The sequence below is a fragment of the Leptosomus discolor genome, chromosome 9 (assembly GCF_034619465.1).
Source record: "Leptosomus discolor isolate bLepDis1 chromosome 9, bLepDis1.hap2, whole genome shotgun sequence".
In the NCBI taxonomy this organism is placed as follows: domain Eukaryota; kingdom Metazoa; phylum Chordata; class Aves; order Leptosomiformes; family Leptosomidae; genus Leptosomus; species Leptosomus discolor.
The window spans coordinates 45286960-45304383 of NC_141399.1; the positions used below are offsets into that span (position 1 = coordinate 45286960).

The following is a 17424-nucleotide window of genomic DNA, read 5'->3' on the forward strand; positions in this document are numbered from 1 at the left end:
AATACGATTTATACACTGCTGAATTACATTGCTTTTAGTTTTAAAAGTCTGTTAGCACTATGTGGTTTAACTTCTGCCTTGATCTGGGTGGGTAGAGTTTGGATGTGCGTCCAGACAATTAGGGCTGAGCTGATGCTTCAGGGGGAGGTGAAAAATACACAAACCTAAATCCAGTAGATAAAAACTAATTGCATATCAGGGAAACTAATTGTGCATCAGGGAAACTAACTCCTTCCTGACTCCTGTGGATTGCTGGCTGAAGTATGTGGTTTGATTGCAATTATTGCCTTAATGCAGAGTTTCAGTTCTCATGGGCCCCACGAGGACAATGCAGGAAACCTGTTCTGTCTGCAATGTACGAAGTGAGTGGTGTGAACGTTGTATTCGTACATTCACAGATTCCAAGACCAAGGAGATAATAGTAGCCCTTCGTGGTAACTATCCTCCATACGCCTCTTTTCCCTGAAAGATAAATTAAAAGTTTCGAGGTTTGTTTGCGGGTTTTTTTGCAAAGCTGATACACTATGAATGCATTTCATATGAAACTTCTAAGTTTCTATTTTAAAACATTTAACATGTGTAGGAAAGGGAGCTGCTTGTTTATACAGCATTTAATATTACTATTTATGATTATCAATATTTGATGTCATTGTTATTATTAACAAGTGCACAAGACGAGAAATGTGATAGCTCTTCAGCTGATGACAGTGGAAAATATCTGTACTTTTTACTTCTGAAAATCTGATGGCATTATCTTACTATAACCACTTAGACGTTAGGACATCGAAAGACAGTCTGCTTTAAAAAAGTTGAGTAAGTCACTAAAGTCAATGTCACATCATCTCTGGTCATCAGTGTCCAAACCATATGCTCCCTCAGCAGGGCCACTGCTGGTGATGATCCAACATCACTGTGCCAAGAATTATTATGAGAAATGTTATCAGGTAGTTTTCTTTTCACTACCAACATGTTAGATTGCAAGTTAGTTATTCCAAAGTTTGCTTTTAATTTGCTGGGTGAAACAGGGTGGCCTGTTGGTCACCCTTCTGTGGAAAAACGGAATCCACACCACAAAGCTTGTAGGAAGCCGTAAATTAGTTACTTTTGACAAAATCGGACAACTGTGGTCACTAAGATTCCTTTTGGAAAATTAGGAAAGAAAAAGTGGTAGAAAGGAATTAATACTTGGAATGGGTGAGTCCTGAGAGACTCACCTAAGAGAGTCAGAGGAGCAGCCGTCTCTGAGAAGGAAGGACAAAATTCATACAAGATTTACTTTATTTTTTAAAGGAAAGAGGTACAGTTGTGAGGAGATTTAAATAATTTATATTAGGGTTAAAGCCTTGGCTTCAGAACGTGCTTACAGTAAGACAAGTCTCAATCTGAATCACCTTAATTTGTAATATGTTGTCTTGCAGCAGATAGCAAAACATGTTTGTTCTAGATCTTATGAAACAATAATTATAGTAAGTAAAGGCAATTGACAGTGATTGAAATACTAATAATACACTGCATTTCAAACATTTGTTTAAAGTGACCTCAGCCTGTTATTTTACTGCTAGAGAACAAACCTCTCTCCAGTTGCATTTGTCTACCACTGAAATGCTCTGATAGTGTGCACTGCCCAAATTAAGGCTAATTGCTAATAATTTATTCACCAGAAGGTTTGCTATTATCAGCTTTGTTTACGTGAAATGGAGATTAAATGCGGTTCTTTTTCTTGCAAACTGCTGTGCAAATTTCATCTGCTCTTATTATGTCATATTATGAGATGTGTTGTTATCTCATAGGAATGATAGGAGGTTCCTCTCATAACAGGAAAAAGATAACCAAATATAATATAGGACTCAACTTTTTTTTTTTATTTTAGTTGACAGAGCATTATTTATATGTGAAAGATTGTAATGCATGTTATAATCTTTCTGTTCTACTTCCACGTAATGTTGCCATAAAAATTTATGCCAAGAAAAGCATAAAGCTTGTGACTGTAAGATGTATATACCACGTATGTAGTGGAAAACATGTACAGATTTTTTTTCTTTTAAAAACTTTTTATTTTTGCATTACCCCATCTTACGTGCCACTGTTTTTTACTGCTCAGATTCAAAATGTCAAGAACTCAAGAGATAGGTTCGTTAGGAAAACATATATATCCCCTGCATCTCTACACTTCTATTAAATAATGTAAAATCACATCTTAGCTCTTGTGAAGATGTACTCACTGAAATTTTAAAGAGATTAAAGGATGTGTGTTGCTCTAGGAACTATTCCTTTTAACTACTGTTTTGATAATTATCTTTTTCTTTATAATATATCTCACTGATTCTCAATTGTATTTTTTTCCAAGAGGCGGGGGGGGTGGGGTGGGGGGGGGTGTCTGCGTGTCTCTTAAAATAAGTGGTATTTTTACTTAGAAAATTTAAAAGAAGGAGAAAAAAGATTAAAATCTCCTCATCATAAAGTTCAAGCTACTTGATGGCCTCTGGATGTAACTCCCTCCTTTTCCAGAGTGTTATCCTTCCTCAGTTCTAGGGAATGTACATTATGCTACTCATAGCCAACAGATTATGGGGGATTCCAAGGGGAATCCAATAAGTTCCTTACCCTCTGCAACTTAGGAACTATATTTATTACATGGTTAAAATTCAGCTATATACATCGTTACATTTATTAACAGACAAATGCATTTAAATTTCTTATTTATGAGCTTGCACATCATTGCTTGTTCGCCAGTGTACGGGAAAATGTAGTTTTATGTTAGTTTATAGTGAATTTGTTCTTGCTTGCAAGCACTGGAAATGTGGTGCCACGTTTGTGTTTTGAACACTGCAAGATACTTCTAAAATCCAAGTAATTTATTTATTTTAGTAGGCTGCTTGGAAACATTTGCTCTGTTTTTTTTTTTTTTTTTTTTTATTCTAGCAGCTTTCTACTGATTTTCCTGCTCTACCCATGAAAATTAAATGCAGAGATTTAATGTTTTAGATCATGTTCTTTCAGACAACTGAATATATGCCTCTACATGTTAAAAACATGGTAAAAACTGAGTAAATACACTGCCTCTTTTCAAAGAAAAGAGTCTTGAGGAAATAGCTGTTCCTCTTCCAGAGTTAATTTCACACTTGTGGGGTTTTGGTTTTGTTTTCCTGTTGTGTTCTGCAGAGAGGATTGGCTAGGATTTTTGAAATCAACAGAAAGGTCATGGGCTTTGGGTTGAGGTCTTAGGGGTGGAAGAATATATTCTTTCCTGTGTCAGAGCCAGCCGAAACAGGAGGGAGAAAGATGCCAGGTGTTCATGGTTCAACTATCCTGATCTCAGCAGGGATTAGAGAAGTTTAGTGGCAGCGTGCGAGTGATTCTGCCGTAACCATCCCATTTTTCTGTTATCGTTACGCCAGGACAAGTGTGGCATGGCAGCTGCAGGTGCCAAACTCAACAGTCTCCTTCCTCTGGCAATCTGCAAGCGAAGTCTGTCTTGTACTGCCTGAGCCGTGCAAACTGGGGAGCTCTGGTGCCTACCTGAGCGGCGAGGGAGCTCCCGGGTGGTGGGGCCTGGGGAAACCCTTCCACTGTGTGAAGGGCTGCAGAAGGGCAGAACTCCGCCTGCTGAGAAGTTTTCTTTATTTTCAAACACTGTCAGAGTCTGGTACAAAACAGTGCTGCATGTCTGTGCCTATGCAGACTTTGCTGCATAACTTCTAGTTGACTGGAGAGATAAAAATAATCCCTGACATAAATCAACTCCATTTCTGCCTCAGGACATGATTTAAATACCTTCTCCTGGGTGTTCTTCCCTCTTTATAAAAGCAGCAAGTTTGCTTTCTAGCCTTCACACTCTAATTCTAGAAAATGTTTAATGAGGGACTCTGCCCTGGTGAGGGTAGCTACCACTGCCCAAGGGTACAGGCAATATCAACTAGGGGCAGAGTGGCAGGAAACAGCAAAGTATTTTAGAAAGGCTCTTGAATATTTCCTTTCCCAAGATTGTAGGACCAAAATGTTGCTTGTATTTATGAATAGAGCTGGACAGAAACTTTGAATGATCGTTAAATTCCTAGAATAACAGAGATTTGAAAGAACTGGGGCCATTTTTGAGATTACGTTGAACTAGACAAATAGTTTCACATGAAAGAATAGGAAAAATATGAAAACATTTTCTCAGTTTTTAAAGGAAATATTTTAACATGCTTAAAATGATATTTTCCATATTTTGAAACTAGAATACGATCTTCCACTTCAAAATTAGTCTAAATAAAAAAAAAAGTAAGATATATTGTTTTAAGAAATGGCATGAAACATTTAATTTTTAATTAAATGTGATGTTTCAGGTTTACCTCAAATTAAAATTACCAGTTTTTTATTTGGTAAGAAAAAAAATATTCTGTGTGAGCTCTATGTGAACTGAAGTTTCTGCTTGCTTCTTTCTGACTGTTTGGTTATTGAACTGGAGAAAACTTCACTTGCTCAGCTCTATTTATGAAATCTTCATGAGACACTGTCCTGATAATTTTCAGGTGACTTGTGAAAAGACATGTGCTTCCACCTCTGTTAGTGTGTAAGGATAATGGTTCCTCCCTCGTGCTGTACCAGTGTTAGACCGTCAGCCTTGCTGCATACTCTGCCTGTGCTGTACTCTTGTTCTTTGGGATGGAAATGTAGTGTGCAAAGGATTTGTGGTTTCAGCAGGCTACACATGAAAAGAAAGGTCTCTTAGTTCTGATGTGATTGTGGGATACCTTCCTACTGTATCATTAGCTCGGTATACACTGAGTAAAGAGACCTTATTGGTCACAGATCTTTCCCTTACACTTTGTGTTCCTATTCTTCTCTTTCATGTTCCTTGTTCTCTTGTCAGCCACCAGTTCATTTCACATAAATATGACATTTAAAATTTTCATGTAAAGTTACAGAGCAGGTGATGGGAACTCCAGGTGCCCAGACAGACTCTCTTTTTCTCAGGCTAATCTGGGCAGCTCATAGGCTAAATCTTCCTATCTGGGGTTCTTCTCCCGTTATTTGTATTGACCCTATGTGGCTGACTTGGAAGGATCCTTAAGGATTTCAGAAGGTGTTTTGCTCAGTCATCATTGTCTCTACAACTGTGGACTTTTGGAAGCTCAGAAAGCTGATACAGTTTCCAAGAAAGGCTTAGCAGACCCTTCCTATATCTACTTTTGTAGATAATAAAATCAAGTGCTATATGTCTCCAATCAGAACACCACTTGAGCATTTACGTGACTACAGATTTGTGTGTAGGATTCCTGTCTCTCATATGGTAGTTGTTTGGGTGTTGTTTTTTTTTGGTTTTTTTTTTTTTTTTAAATGTATTTTAAAGAAAAGTTGATAGAGTTGGTCTAGTAGCTAAAATCTTTAGCAAGAAGGTGACACAATGGACGATGAAAAACTATTACTTCAGCTAGCCTCTGTAATGAAAACAGCTAACAAGAGTTTGAAGTCTGAAAAGACAGAAATGAGCAAAAAGAGAGAGGAACGGAGCTCTGCAAGTGCAGTTTTACAGATGAAGAAGAGGCCGAACCTTGATTCAGTAAAGTACGGAGGCAGAACCTGATTTTTAGCATTTCCAAATGTGTACATTTCAACATATTCTGTTTGATACTGGCAATGATGTATGCCTACGCGTTTCTAATTTTAACTGTTCTGATTTTTTTTTTACTATCAAAGAGAGGGGCTTTTATAGTTTCTCTTCAGATTGATTTCTTAAATACAGCAAAGCATCTCCATTCTCAGCACAACAGCAGATTTTCAGTTTTTGCATAGGTATGTGGGTTGTTTTTTTTTTTCTCAAATTTTACTGCAACTGTTCAACTGCACATATCCATCAGGGAGGGACAGATTTACATACATTGACTGGATGTGCTGACTTTTCCGTACAAAATAACAGGGTTATTGTATTGCATCAAAGTAAGAGTCTTAGCCTGGAAGGGATATTTCATTGACATTGAGCTGAAAACATAGGCACAGTGTAATGGATCTTAACGTTGGCTGGACTGTTTCTGGATGCCTGTGGTGTTCAGTGTCTGTATGAAAATCCCTGTGTCCAGCATAAGCAGAGTAATGAGATAAGACCTTTTCTCGTAGTGTAACCTTTAAGACAAGTTCTAGTAGTCAAGCAGGAAATCAGAGAAATGGCACATTCAAGCTGCTTGTCTTTGTCCAGTGCTGTGGTAGTAGTTTGAATTTGAGGATAGAGTACGAAGAGGTTTAGTCCTCACATATGCCTTGACACACTCTAGTGGCAGAAACTTGCAGTGCCATTTAGGCAATGGAGCCCAGTCGATTTCTTTCTGATGCGAAGCAATAGTTACAGCGGATGAAAATTTAGGTGACCATTATTGAAACTAACCTAGCAGTTCAGAAACTATTTAAGTCCTGTGCTTTTATAAAACTTGTATTTCTTTTTATGTTTCAATATATAAAATACTGATTCAGGGATTTCACTTCCTCAACATTTGTAAAGAGTTTTGAGCAACGCACCCTGACCTGAGTCATTGATGTATGGCCACAGTATTTATGCAATATATCAAAGACAATGAACAGCACCCATCCACAAGTCCTAGGCACTTATCCTTTAATGGTAGTGGATACAGATCTTGGGTAACCTCGTCTTTTAACCAACCATCACTAAATAGTAAATCAATAACCATATTTTGAAATGTATTTATAGCTAAGGTCTGAAACTAGTAGTTTTGCTTATTGAACTAATCATAAATGATTCACTGTTTAGTCTTCTGAGAAGACATAATGGACCACTTGGCTGCCTCAGTTCTCTCTTAATTTTTGCCTTCATAGAGCTACTCTGTGGCAAAATCCCTCAGATAATAAAGTATCTAAATATATTCTTTATCATCCCAGCAGTTATAAAGATAGCCCGACTTGTGGTGAAGTGTTTTCTCCAGGATCAAGAACTTTCTGTTCTTGGTTTGGCTGTTGGCTACTCCAGATCCTTTAGCCTCATTGCTGTTACAGTTCAGGTTGTGCGTGGAGTATCTTTTTGTGTTTTATTGCAATTCAGACACTAACATGACTGAAGTAATTTGCATAGCACAACTCAAAATTTCCCTTCCTCAGGAAATTTTCCTGTTTTGAAACTCTCATATGGTTGCATCACAATGAAAACAAAATTCTGTTTCCCACAAAACAAAAAAGTAGAAACATTTAATTCAATTTCATGTTTGAATTTATTATTGTTGCTTACACAACCCAGGCAGATTACATGTACTTAAGGCTCTGCCTGTTCTTTCTTCCTCGTTATTCTCTATTCAGGGAATATTCTTTCCTCAGCTTAACATAACCGCGGGTTTCCTCTGCTGTAAACCTGTCTGCTAGTCAGGATCATGGTGGGGTGCTCTATGTACCCAAATTTCCCATTATCCGTCATGCTCTTTTTGCTAAGGATTTGTGCCTTTTTCGTCTAACATTCAGAGCCATTACCATGAAATTGTGTGTTAAACTTTATTTTACTCAACCATTAAGGAACTTTTGAGTCTTGCTTTCTGGTTATCTGGATATAAAAGAGTCACGTAAGTATTTTAGACTGGCTCTGGCTGCTCTGCCTATGAGGTTTTTTATTTTTAAAGAACTTTTCTCTTTATGTGGGTAAGTTACTCCAATAACAGTAAATCTAAATGTTCTGTCTAAATGCAGATAGTTACATGAAAAAATGCCTTTCCCCCAACTCCCTGGAGATGCTTGCTTTGGATTCAAGAGTGAGTAGTTTTTATGCTGGTGCAACTCAATCTTAAATATTGGAAGGACGCTGTCCCAAAATTACAACTGGGGTGAACAAGTAAATCTCTCCTTGAAATCAACGGGGATACTGCCAGTTTACACTGGGAATGAATTAGACTTTGGGTTTTTGCATCCTCGTTTGAACTGTTATCCTAAAATAGCACTGTCAGCCTAGATATATCATAAATTCATGGTTATGTCATAATAGTTATGTCGTTATTAGTGATTAGATCAGCTTTAGAGGGTTTTTTTCTTGTCCTGTTACCAGGTTCAATAAGGACACAAGCTGTGAGTTTGACTGGAGCTCTGAATTCTTTTTTCTTGTGGAGTGGATGAGGTACTTCCAACACCAGGCATCTGTTATGCATTCGTGCATATCTACATGCAGCCCTGTTTGGGTAATACGTTCTTTTTTTCTTACTGTTCTGTAGTGATACAATTAGAAATGGAACGGCATTTACCATTCTCTGGGAGCTGTGCTATCTGGAGATCCATGCTCCTGGTTAGCATAGCTGAGAGGGGCTAACTTTGGGGAACAACTCACTGCTCAGTGTTAAGGCAACACTGTTCAACATGTATCCCAGGATTATAAATATTCCTTTACATTACTGTCTGTTCATTTTTGATCTAGACCTTAATCCTGGCAAAGAATAAATCAACTCATAAGAAAAAATAGGAAAATGATGGATGAGTGGGCATCCAAAAAATACCACCTTGAAAGATTCAGACACTTGTATCAAATGAGGCACCAGTTGTTACCCTATGTCTGGACTTTGTAAAGCTGCAGCATGGAGATTGTCTCCTGGCATATGATGCAATAATCAGTGTTGAACTATTCACCTTTTGATAATTAATGTGCTTGCTTTGTCCATCTTTGCATTTTGAACTAAGTCAGATGACTCTATAATTTATTTTTGCCTCTACTTTAGACTCCCATTATAAATAAATGAACATTTGAGTATTGCATGTCAATGTCTTAAAAGTCCCCTCAGGGGCTTCCTTGACAGGACGGGGTCTTTCTGTCTTTAAGACTGAAAGGGTCAGACACAGAGCAGAGAACTTACAATCTTGAGAAGGCTAGAAAATTTGAATAGTTTCAATGAACAACAGGAAAAAGATTAGCTAAGCATGTAACTATCTCAATTACCTCTGGGCAAGTCATCTCAGCTACAGTGCGGATTTATGGCCTCTGGTGCAGTCAAATGAATACGACTGTCTTGCACTCAGAGCCAGTTTGGATTCCAAAATAATACAGCTCTTTTCACTGCCAGTTTAATAGTGGAGATTGGTTGATAGATTCTTCCATCTGACCATACTTTGCAGTGCAGATTTTACTAATCACATTATCTGTTATTTCTTTACACGGTGAGAGATTAATCTTTCTTCTTTCTTGCCCTTCCCCTGGACAGTGAAGAGCTTTTTTAAAAACCTGATCAAATAAAGATATTTTGGGCAGTGAGACTACAAGCTTTGTTATGTGGCTGTAGTTCCATTCTTTTACTTCAAGGTACTAATCCTAGGAGGCTTAATTTGGAAGTTTTAAATAGTTCTTCCTTCTGTTTAAATAGTTTGGTTGCCTTCATGAAAAAGGCAAGTTGATGTTAAAGTTCAGGAAATATATTATAAAAGGGCACAGGGATGATAAGGGAAGCCAATGTGTTGCAGTTTAAAAGTTCTGTGAAGTGGCTCATTTATTTGCCCCATGACTCTGTGAAGTCACTAGATAGACAAACACATTATGCAGATAGAGAACTGGAGACAGAGGTTATGTGATGCCCAAGGCCATTCAGTGAGTCAAAGCTGAGCCAGGGTGAAGTTCCCATTTTAGTGTGCCTATTAATAACACCAGCACAGACAAACTAGACGAAAGAACTAAATTTGGGGGCTGTGTGATGTCAGCATGCTCTGCAAGGCTGAAATATCATTTGTTTCTGTCTAAAATGGTGAAATTATTAGACATAAATATGACTAGATCAGTGTCTTATCTGAAGACCTTCTCATACTTAGTGGTAAAATCTCTTTTCTCTTTCCCAGCTGAGGCCTTTTGTTTTCCCTTTGCAAACAGAAAAATGATTCATTTCAACCCTTTTATACCTTCAGGTTTTGAGGATTGACAGCTGAATACTGTGTCTGGCATCATCAAGACAGACATAGTCACAGCATAAATGATTTAGGGATAAATGTGAGATAGTGTCAACGAGAGATGAATTTTGCTTGCAGTTGTTATCCTTGTTAAAAGTAGTATTTACATTTAATAGACCATTGCTGCATTGATATATTATATTCTTTGAGTTTGTATGCTTTGTCTGGCTTTAGATAGAGTCGGTGATATACTTTGTCTAGCTTTAGATAAAGTTAGTGAATTTAGTTACTAATTTAGTTAGGATGTGGCAGAGGAAATGATAGTGCATAATGAGGAAAAGTCAGAGTCTGCTGTATGTCAGCAGATATTAGTATCTGTCAGTGACTTCCCTCAGTGACTTGGGCTTGGACTTTCAAGAACGAATGTAATTTTTAGATGCCTTTGCTAATTGTTTTCCTTCTTACGATTACTGGCCTGATCATCATAGGTAGTAAAGTGAATCAAAAATCAGCAAGATTAGAGAAATATCCACTGGAGCTGTTAAGGAAAGATTGACTGATTTGATGGGGAAGGTTAAGGAGTCTGTTGAAACTGTGTTTAACTGGAGCCAATGTCTAGAATGCCAAAAGAGGGTATCAGGGATTATATCTATCTCTCAGACTACAAAGCAAGATACAAGTTATCACTGAAACTCATGAAATGAGTTTGACGATGATTTGTTTTCTCAACTAGTTTTAAGGAAAATTATTAAGTGATTCAACTAAGTCAGTCTTTATATAGGTAACATTTTAAAGTATCCAGCTTACCTGTTTCAGAAATTTTACTTGTTTTTTTTGGCAACAAATTAGATATCTTAAATGCCAGAAATCTAGTCTTTTCATCCAATGGATTTATTGCTTTTCATTGCAGTTAAGGTAAAATTACCCAGTGACTGCAGTTGAACTGTTTCTTGCAGCCGCTGTTTTATGTAGCCTCAGACATGTCATCTTTAAATGGGTGTCTCTGATATATTGTCCTGTTGCCTCTGTGAGAGCTCACTGCCTTACAAGCTTAAGATAATTTAAATACTTGAATATTACGGAATTTGCAGTGACTGGTTCCAGTTTTAGGAATTAATATCTTTCAAAAGTTAATTTGAAAAGAACAGCCATCCGTTTCTAAAGATTAATTGCAATGGAAATGGTGATTTCTGTTGAAGGCTACTTAGAGCCTTCTCTTTATTGATACTGCAGCCCGTGAAAAGACCTCTGAAGTATACAAGTCAAACATACTGTAATCTATATGGCAGTTGTAGAATCTACACAGAAACTGAGTTATGATACTCTGACATGGTTTTGACAAAAATGTTAGCCTTGGTGCTTGAGGTCTGTTGGTTTGGTGTCGAACAGACAAGTCAGTCAAGATCTATACTATAGTTTCTGTCTCTTGTCTGTGTGGCAATCAATTTAATTTTCTTTTGGGACAAAAGGAAGTAAGGGTCTCATACTCTCAGTCTTCCCCTCCCTCTACAGTGAGGGCAGCCTTACACTTAAAATACATTCAACATACTCTAATCTGTGCAGCCTTAGAACAGATTTCCTAGATTCTTCAGAATATCAACAAGAGCCAAGTTTGCTCCATTCGTTCTTCTCTAAGTCAAAGTTCACTTGTGTGTCTTAAAGAGGCTGATATTATCACATCAATGTTATCTTAGTCTTTATACAGAGACACAAGTGATGTCAAAAGAAGCAACATCTGCTAATTTATAGCAGCTCTACATTCATCCATGCATTACATCCAGGAACTGATTCTTATCTCACTTATATTAACATGTATGACAGTGACCTAGAAAACAGCCCTGGAGCATTTATAGTGTTGCAAAAACATATAATGCTTCTGGTAATTGATCATGCTCCATCTTAAAAAAAAGGCAGTTAGGATTCTTGCTCCTGTCTCGCTGCTTCAGTGTATTCTTGTAATTCTATTTGCTCTGCTGGATTTATATCTGTTTGTTCTTGGGCCAACATTGTCATACATCTTAAATAATTAATTTCCCTGATGATGTCTTTACCAATAGTATTCATATTCCTGGCTCATTGTTATGATGCGTATTGATCTTTCTGTATTGTGACAAGAACTATATAATATTCCAAACAGGGTCTCAGTGCTATACTTTCTCTAGTGTCTTTGTGTTTAGTGGCATACTGTAAAATGGATTTTTCTTTTTCTCAGCTGTATCACATTGGGAAGTGGTGGGTGGAAGCAGCTGCATTTTGCTGTCTACCTGTCTCTTCCCCCACTCCCCACAGGATGTCCTGTTACATCTTCATTCCTGTGTCATCCCCACCCAGCTGTCCAGGCCCTGTAGCCCCTCTTTCATCCTTCCCAGGTAGCCCTTACTACCTCCCTGTGCTTCTCTAGCTGTTATCAGAGGCAGAGGCTGAGGTTGAGGTGAGAGCCAGAAGCAAGCCAAGGCCTACTCCTGCTGTGGGATGATTTGGGAAGAAATGGAGACAGGAGGATCGGAGAGAAATGGGCTGCAGAGCATCTTCATGCTTCTGCTGCCACCTGAGAGAAGGCTGGGGAGTGCTGGTGCTGCCAGAGGTCAGCACCTACGGAGAAGACAAAGCTGAGCTACTCAGACTAGCCAAGATAGCGCCTACCTCCTCACACACAAGTCTGCAGCTTGCTGCTCTAGCTGTTCCCTCATTTGCTTATTCCTGCCTCCGATGAGCCTTAAATTTCTGCTACATTTCCTCTCATTTCTGTTACTCTGATATTCCTTCTCTAAGTTGATGCTGCCTCCCAACATATCACCAGCAAAATTTGTCAGGTTTCTGTTGCAGAGCCCTGCTCTATGAGACTATTAAAATTCAGACCTAGTCCTTGAGGAATTCTTGTACTATTCACATTTTGTTGATGATTCCTCTTTCAACCCAGTCCCTCAACTGGATTTAATAGAATTAGTCTGGTGCAAAGTGACAGCCAGGAAAAATAAAACTGTTCCTTCAATTTTAATGAAGGGCTCAGCCATCTGATCAGGTTGTTGCAATGTAGTAAGTTACTGCATGTCAATGGAGCCATTGAGACTATAGATGCTTTTAGTCTAGCCATTTACAGAGCAGTGCAGGACCAATTAAACCTTTTTTTAACTGAATTTTAAACTAAAATTGAGAAGAGTAAACTTAAAAAAACAAGTGAGGCGAAGAGAATATAACTGGCCAATTACCATGGCTGTGCTCATGGACAATAATTTATTGTACCCTTAGTGTGTGTCTGAGGATGTAATGAAAATTGGAGGGACCGACTTGTATGATTGTTCAAGTGAAGGAATAATTGTGGTTTTGACTCATGTTCTGACTCTAGAACAAGTTCTACTCTATGTCAGCATGGATTCCACTTTAAGCCATTGCCCTTATTGATATCCATTAGCCCTTTATATACACTTGTCTCTAGGCAAGGACCATCAAGTATGAGTTATGGAGTGCCTGGCATCGTAGCTGCTGCTGAATTACAAATTAGTACATTCGCAGAGTCAGTTAATCTTTAGTATCTTGTGTGTGGCTGATTTAATGTATATGCACAACCCCCCGCCCTGTGTATTAACATAGCACAAGTGTATCCTCAGCTGGGAATGTCTGGGGAGCTGCTAATCCCCACGGTCTACATTCCTCTGCTAACATAGATGGGGTTTTCAACTTCCAGAGAGCTCCTGTGAAACAGTTTCTTTTAAAAATAAAAAGTTAATATATACTAGATGGCATCTGCTTTTTCATTATTCAGATTATTTCCTTTCTGCACATAATTGTGAAATAACATGCATTGTCTTTCTAATAATAATTTTTATCAATGGCACGATTTAGTATGACATTTTCTAAAATGAGCTCAAACAAGCACCACTTGAATGGTTATCCGTACAGGTGTATCACTGTATTGAGTTTTATCTCACTGAATTCCTGAAACAGTCAGTTCTGCACAGACCTATCCTGTCTGTAAAACTTCCTTCAATCAACTTCTGTATGGACTGAGAGTAACTTTTTTTTTAGAGACAGAAATATGCAATCTAGATTTACATGCATGCCTTGTAACTTGTCTAATGACATATCAGTTCCTCTGTTAACAGTAAGCAATCAAATGCTTTGCTAACTTCTAGCAAAACACATCCAGCTCTAATAATTTCTTTCTTCCTGTGGTCTCCGGGAAATGTGTCGAGACTTAAGATTTCTGGCAAGCTGAGAGCTAACATTTGGGATTGAGTATAAAATGGGACTAAGGACTGAAGGATTGATTTTTATTTCTCATTAAGTTAATTTAGTATCAGTGACTTCAGTGAAACTGAGATAGAGATTTGTCAGTGAGAGGAGAGATCCAGGCTCAGAGATCAGTGTTATGTTCAGAAGCAACGTAGACAGTATCATAGAAATTGTCTCAAAATTGATGAGAGGCTTTCGGAAGCAAAAATACCACTTTCAGAGCCTGATCCTAAATCTATTGATACCAGCTGAAGTTTTCACTTTTTGCTTCTAGTGCTCTGAGCTGTAAGTCATTATATCCTGCATGGCTTCCCCCCCCCCCCCCCCCCCCCCCTTAATTCTTTGCATATCAACATCATAACTTTTCCCATACTGAAAATGAATCCTTAAAGACCTTCAGTCCACTCATGTGCATATATAGCATTTCTCCTATCCCTCCAACCGGTTTTAGGAATCACTCAAGAAAGATTTGCAAGCTAGGAAAAGGACAAAAAATTCTCCCATATTGAAAAGGTGAAAGGTGAAGTCTGAATAAGTTCCTCAAATACTGTTTCAAAGGCCGTGCTAACTTTTGTTTCTGCTGCAGACTGTAGTGTCTAAGCATTTTGATAGGAAATATTATGGGGTTACAGTTATACAGCATGCTCTCGTCTGTTCTGGCAGCAGACACAGGTAGCTTTTGATTGCTTATTCTATCTGAAGGCCTCCCTACCTCTAGTGCAAAGTCAGGCTTTCTAAAGCCTCTCTTAATAGGACAACAAACGCTGAGTTGCAGTCAAATACTTGGATGATGTACATTAAGCCCCCAGGGAATTCTCTGTAATCATCATATTACTGATCACGACAGGATAAAGCATAAAGCAATTCCAATTTTTCTAAAAAGCCTGAAGTACCGGAAAGGACCAAAAGAAAACCTTTTCCAGTTTCTTCAGCATGTGGTTTTATTTTAACATCACCAGAGATTCCCAGAATTTGGTTTATTCATTCATTACTCATGAACGGTGTTCATCTTCCTTCAGTAGTATGTGTAAGTAAAATGTCCCTGAGGATGTTAAACTATTTTTACAAGTATTTCAATAACATAGTGTGTCCTATAAAATTGGAATCTCAACGTTCTTGAAGAGCTTACTTGGTGCGTTTCTGTGAGCATATCAAAAAAACCCCCTGCATGATAAAACCTATTCATTCTTAGTACAGCTTGGTCTCCTGCATTGGTTTATGCTTTATATGTCTTTGTAGTGTTAGCGCACTGCTATGTGGCAGCTTAAAGGTATTATAGCAGAGCCGGTAGACAAGACAAGAAAGCTATGTATATAACTGTAAATCAGCGGTAGCAGGTCTTTTTTATAATGTTTCCATCTACCGTACATAAACCCATTCCCTGATTTGAATAATTTGCTGAGCTAAATAATAAGACTAACAATATACTTAAAATAGGGAAGATCAGGCAATAGAAATATCCACACTTTCAATCAGGATTACAAATTACAGATCTCCAAAAGATGCTAAAATGTAAGGAAAAAAACCCGACCCCTGGAACTGATCAAAATTAGTGTCAGTCATTGATTTCCAGAACACACAAAGAGACGGTCAGTATAAATGTGTTACTTACAAGTGCTGAGGATTTTAGGGAATGAAAATGGAGACCAGGAGCTGGAGACTGCCTGCCATGCCAGCAGTGTTGATTTGGAAGCGATGGACACAAATAAACGTTCAGCAAAGCTTAAAAAGCTGCAATGCAAGGCTAGCCAAAAGTGTCCATGTCCTTACCGTGCTGTGGCTGGCAGGCAATCCGTGTCTGGGAGCCTTCAGTCCCTCTAATCAGGCTCCGGGGATTTTGTTTGCAAGAGAGATTGTCCTTTAAGTGATCAGTGCAGGAAAACAGAGAAATAAAGAGAAATGAGCAAATTGTACAAGGCAAATAGCTGCAGGTCTTTAGCATGCTCCCTGCGTTTTCCTGAGCTGCATCTGCAGTAGAGAAAATATCCCAAAAATAGCTCAGGCTGCCAATGACTTGCTGAAACCTGAGAAAGAATTGCTGAATTTAAAGATCTGGGTTGCTGTGGGTGTATGATTAAAGTGAGAAATTGCTGGCAGGAAGAACCTAGGATGAAACCACATGCTTAAGGAGTAACTTGTGAGTTCACTGGTATCAGAACATGAGCTGACCTCTGATTTCCCCCTCCTCCACCCAATGCCGGTTAACCCTTAAGAGTTCAGCATGGAACAAAGTTCTGCAATAGCAGGTGGAAGAGGAAATAGGACCAAAAAAAGTTCTTTTCAACTGTAATATCTGTGATGTAGTGACAATATTTTATAGCAGTGCCTTATTTGCTAAATTTCAAAGCAGTTCAGGCAAGCTGGTGTTTTGCAGTGGTCTTGGAAACTGCAATGTTCTAACTTCTGGAAAGCTCAGTCTTGTGTAGGGTATGTGCTAAATACCTCCTTTAAGCTGTTTGTGGTTCCACAGAGTAAGAGGGAGGGAGGGAAGGAGGGAAGGAAGGAAAGAGGGAGGGAAGGAGGGAGGAAGGGAGGGAGGGAGGGAGGGAGGGAGGAAGGAAGGAAGAAAGGAAGGAAGGAAGGAAGGAAGACGTAACGTAACACAACATAGCATAGCGTAACATAACATAACGTAACACTTTAGGAAATTTTCTGCAAACACTGACTCATGGACAAAATATCAAGAATTGCCAGAGTATTTGGCAGAGACTTGAAGGAGGCGCTGATTACTCTATACTGTGCCCAGAACACATTAGCTTAAGGACTACTCCAGGTTGCTCTGGTCTGTAAGTGTCTCCTATGGATTCCTTGTGCTTACATGGATCACTAGAGCGTAGCATACTTTAGCCCCAGTCCTCAGCTTGCTGCCTGGCACTTTTTAATGTTACTTCCCTGATTTAGAAGAGAACAAGAAGCAGTTGGCACAAAACTGGGTACATTGGCTTGACATCAGTTAAGTTTCCCAAGTGGTGCCAAAAGTAATCCTCAGTAACCTATTTAGGACAGTATTAAAGCTGCCAGAGCATGGACTAGGAGCTAGTCCCCAGTTTTCTTTGTACTGACACTGAAAAGGGAAAAAGCTTCAATACTATAACTGGGTTCGATTCAAGCCACATGGGACTGGATTATGAGAAGCTGCTGCTTGGGAAAGCAATTGTGCATCTGAGGAAAGAGCTGAATATTGCGCTTACTTCAGAATTTGTTCTTATTTTAAAATCAGTTTTTTAAGATGTGCCAAACAGTAATGTCATCCTAGGGAGAACAAAATATGTGCTTCAACCATAGTGGTGTGTGATCACTTAATCATTCTGATAGGGCTGTCGACTTTACACGATGAAGCTATACTTCTTTAAGAGTATC

At 38.6% G+C, this 17424-nt stretch overlaps 1 protein-coding gene across 1 annotated transcript in view; it reads right to left on the reverse strand.

Annotated features, from left to right (window-relative positions):
• AMMECR1 (AMMECR nuclear protein 1) overlaps positions 1-16006 on the reverse strand; it is a 103298-nt gene extending 87292 nt beyond the window's left edge. The window contains exon 1 of the mRNA XM_086469896.1: positions 15835-16006. Within this exon, the coding sequence (XP_086326022.1) occupies positions 15835-16006 (172 nt within the window). The remainder of the gene's footprint in view (positions 1-15834) is intronic.
• Between the last annotated feature and the right edge of the window lie 1418 nt (positions 16007-17424).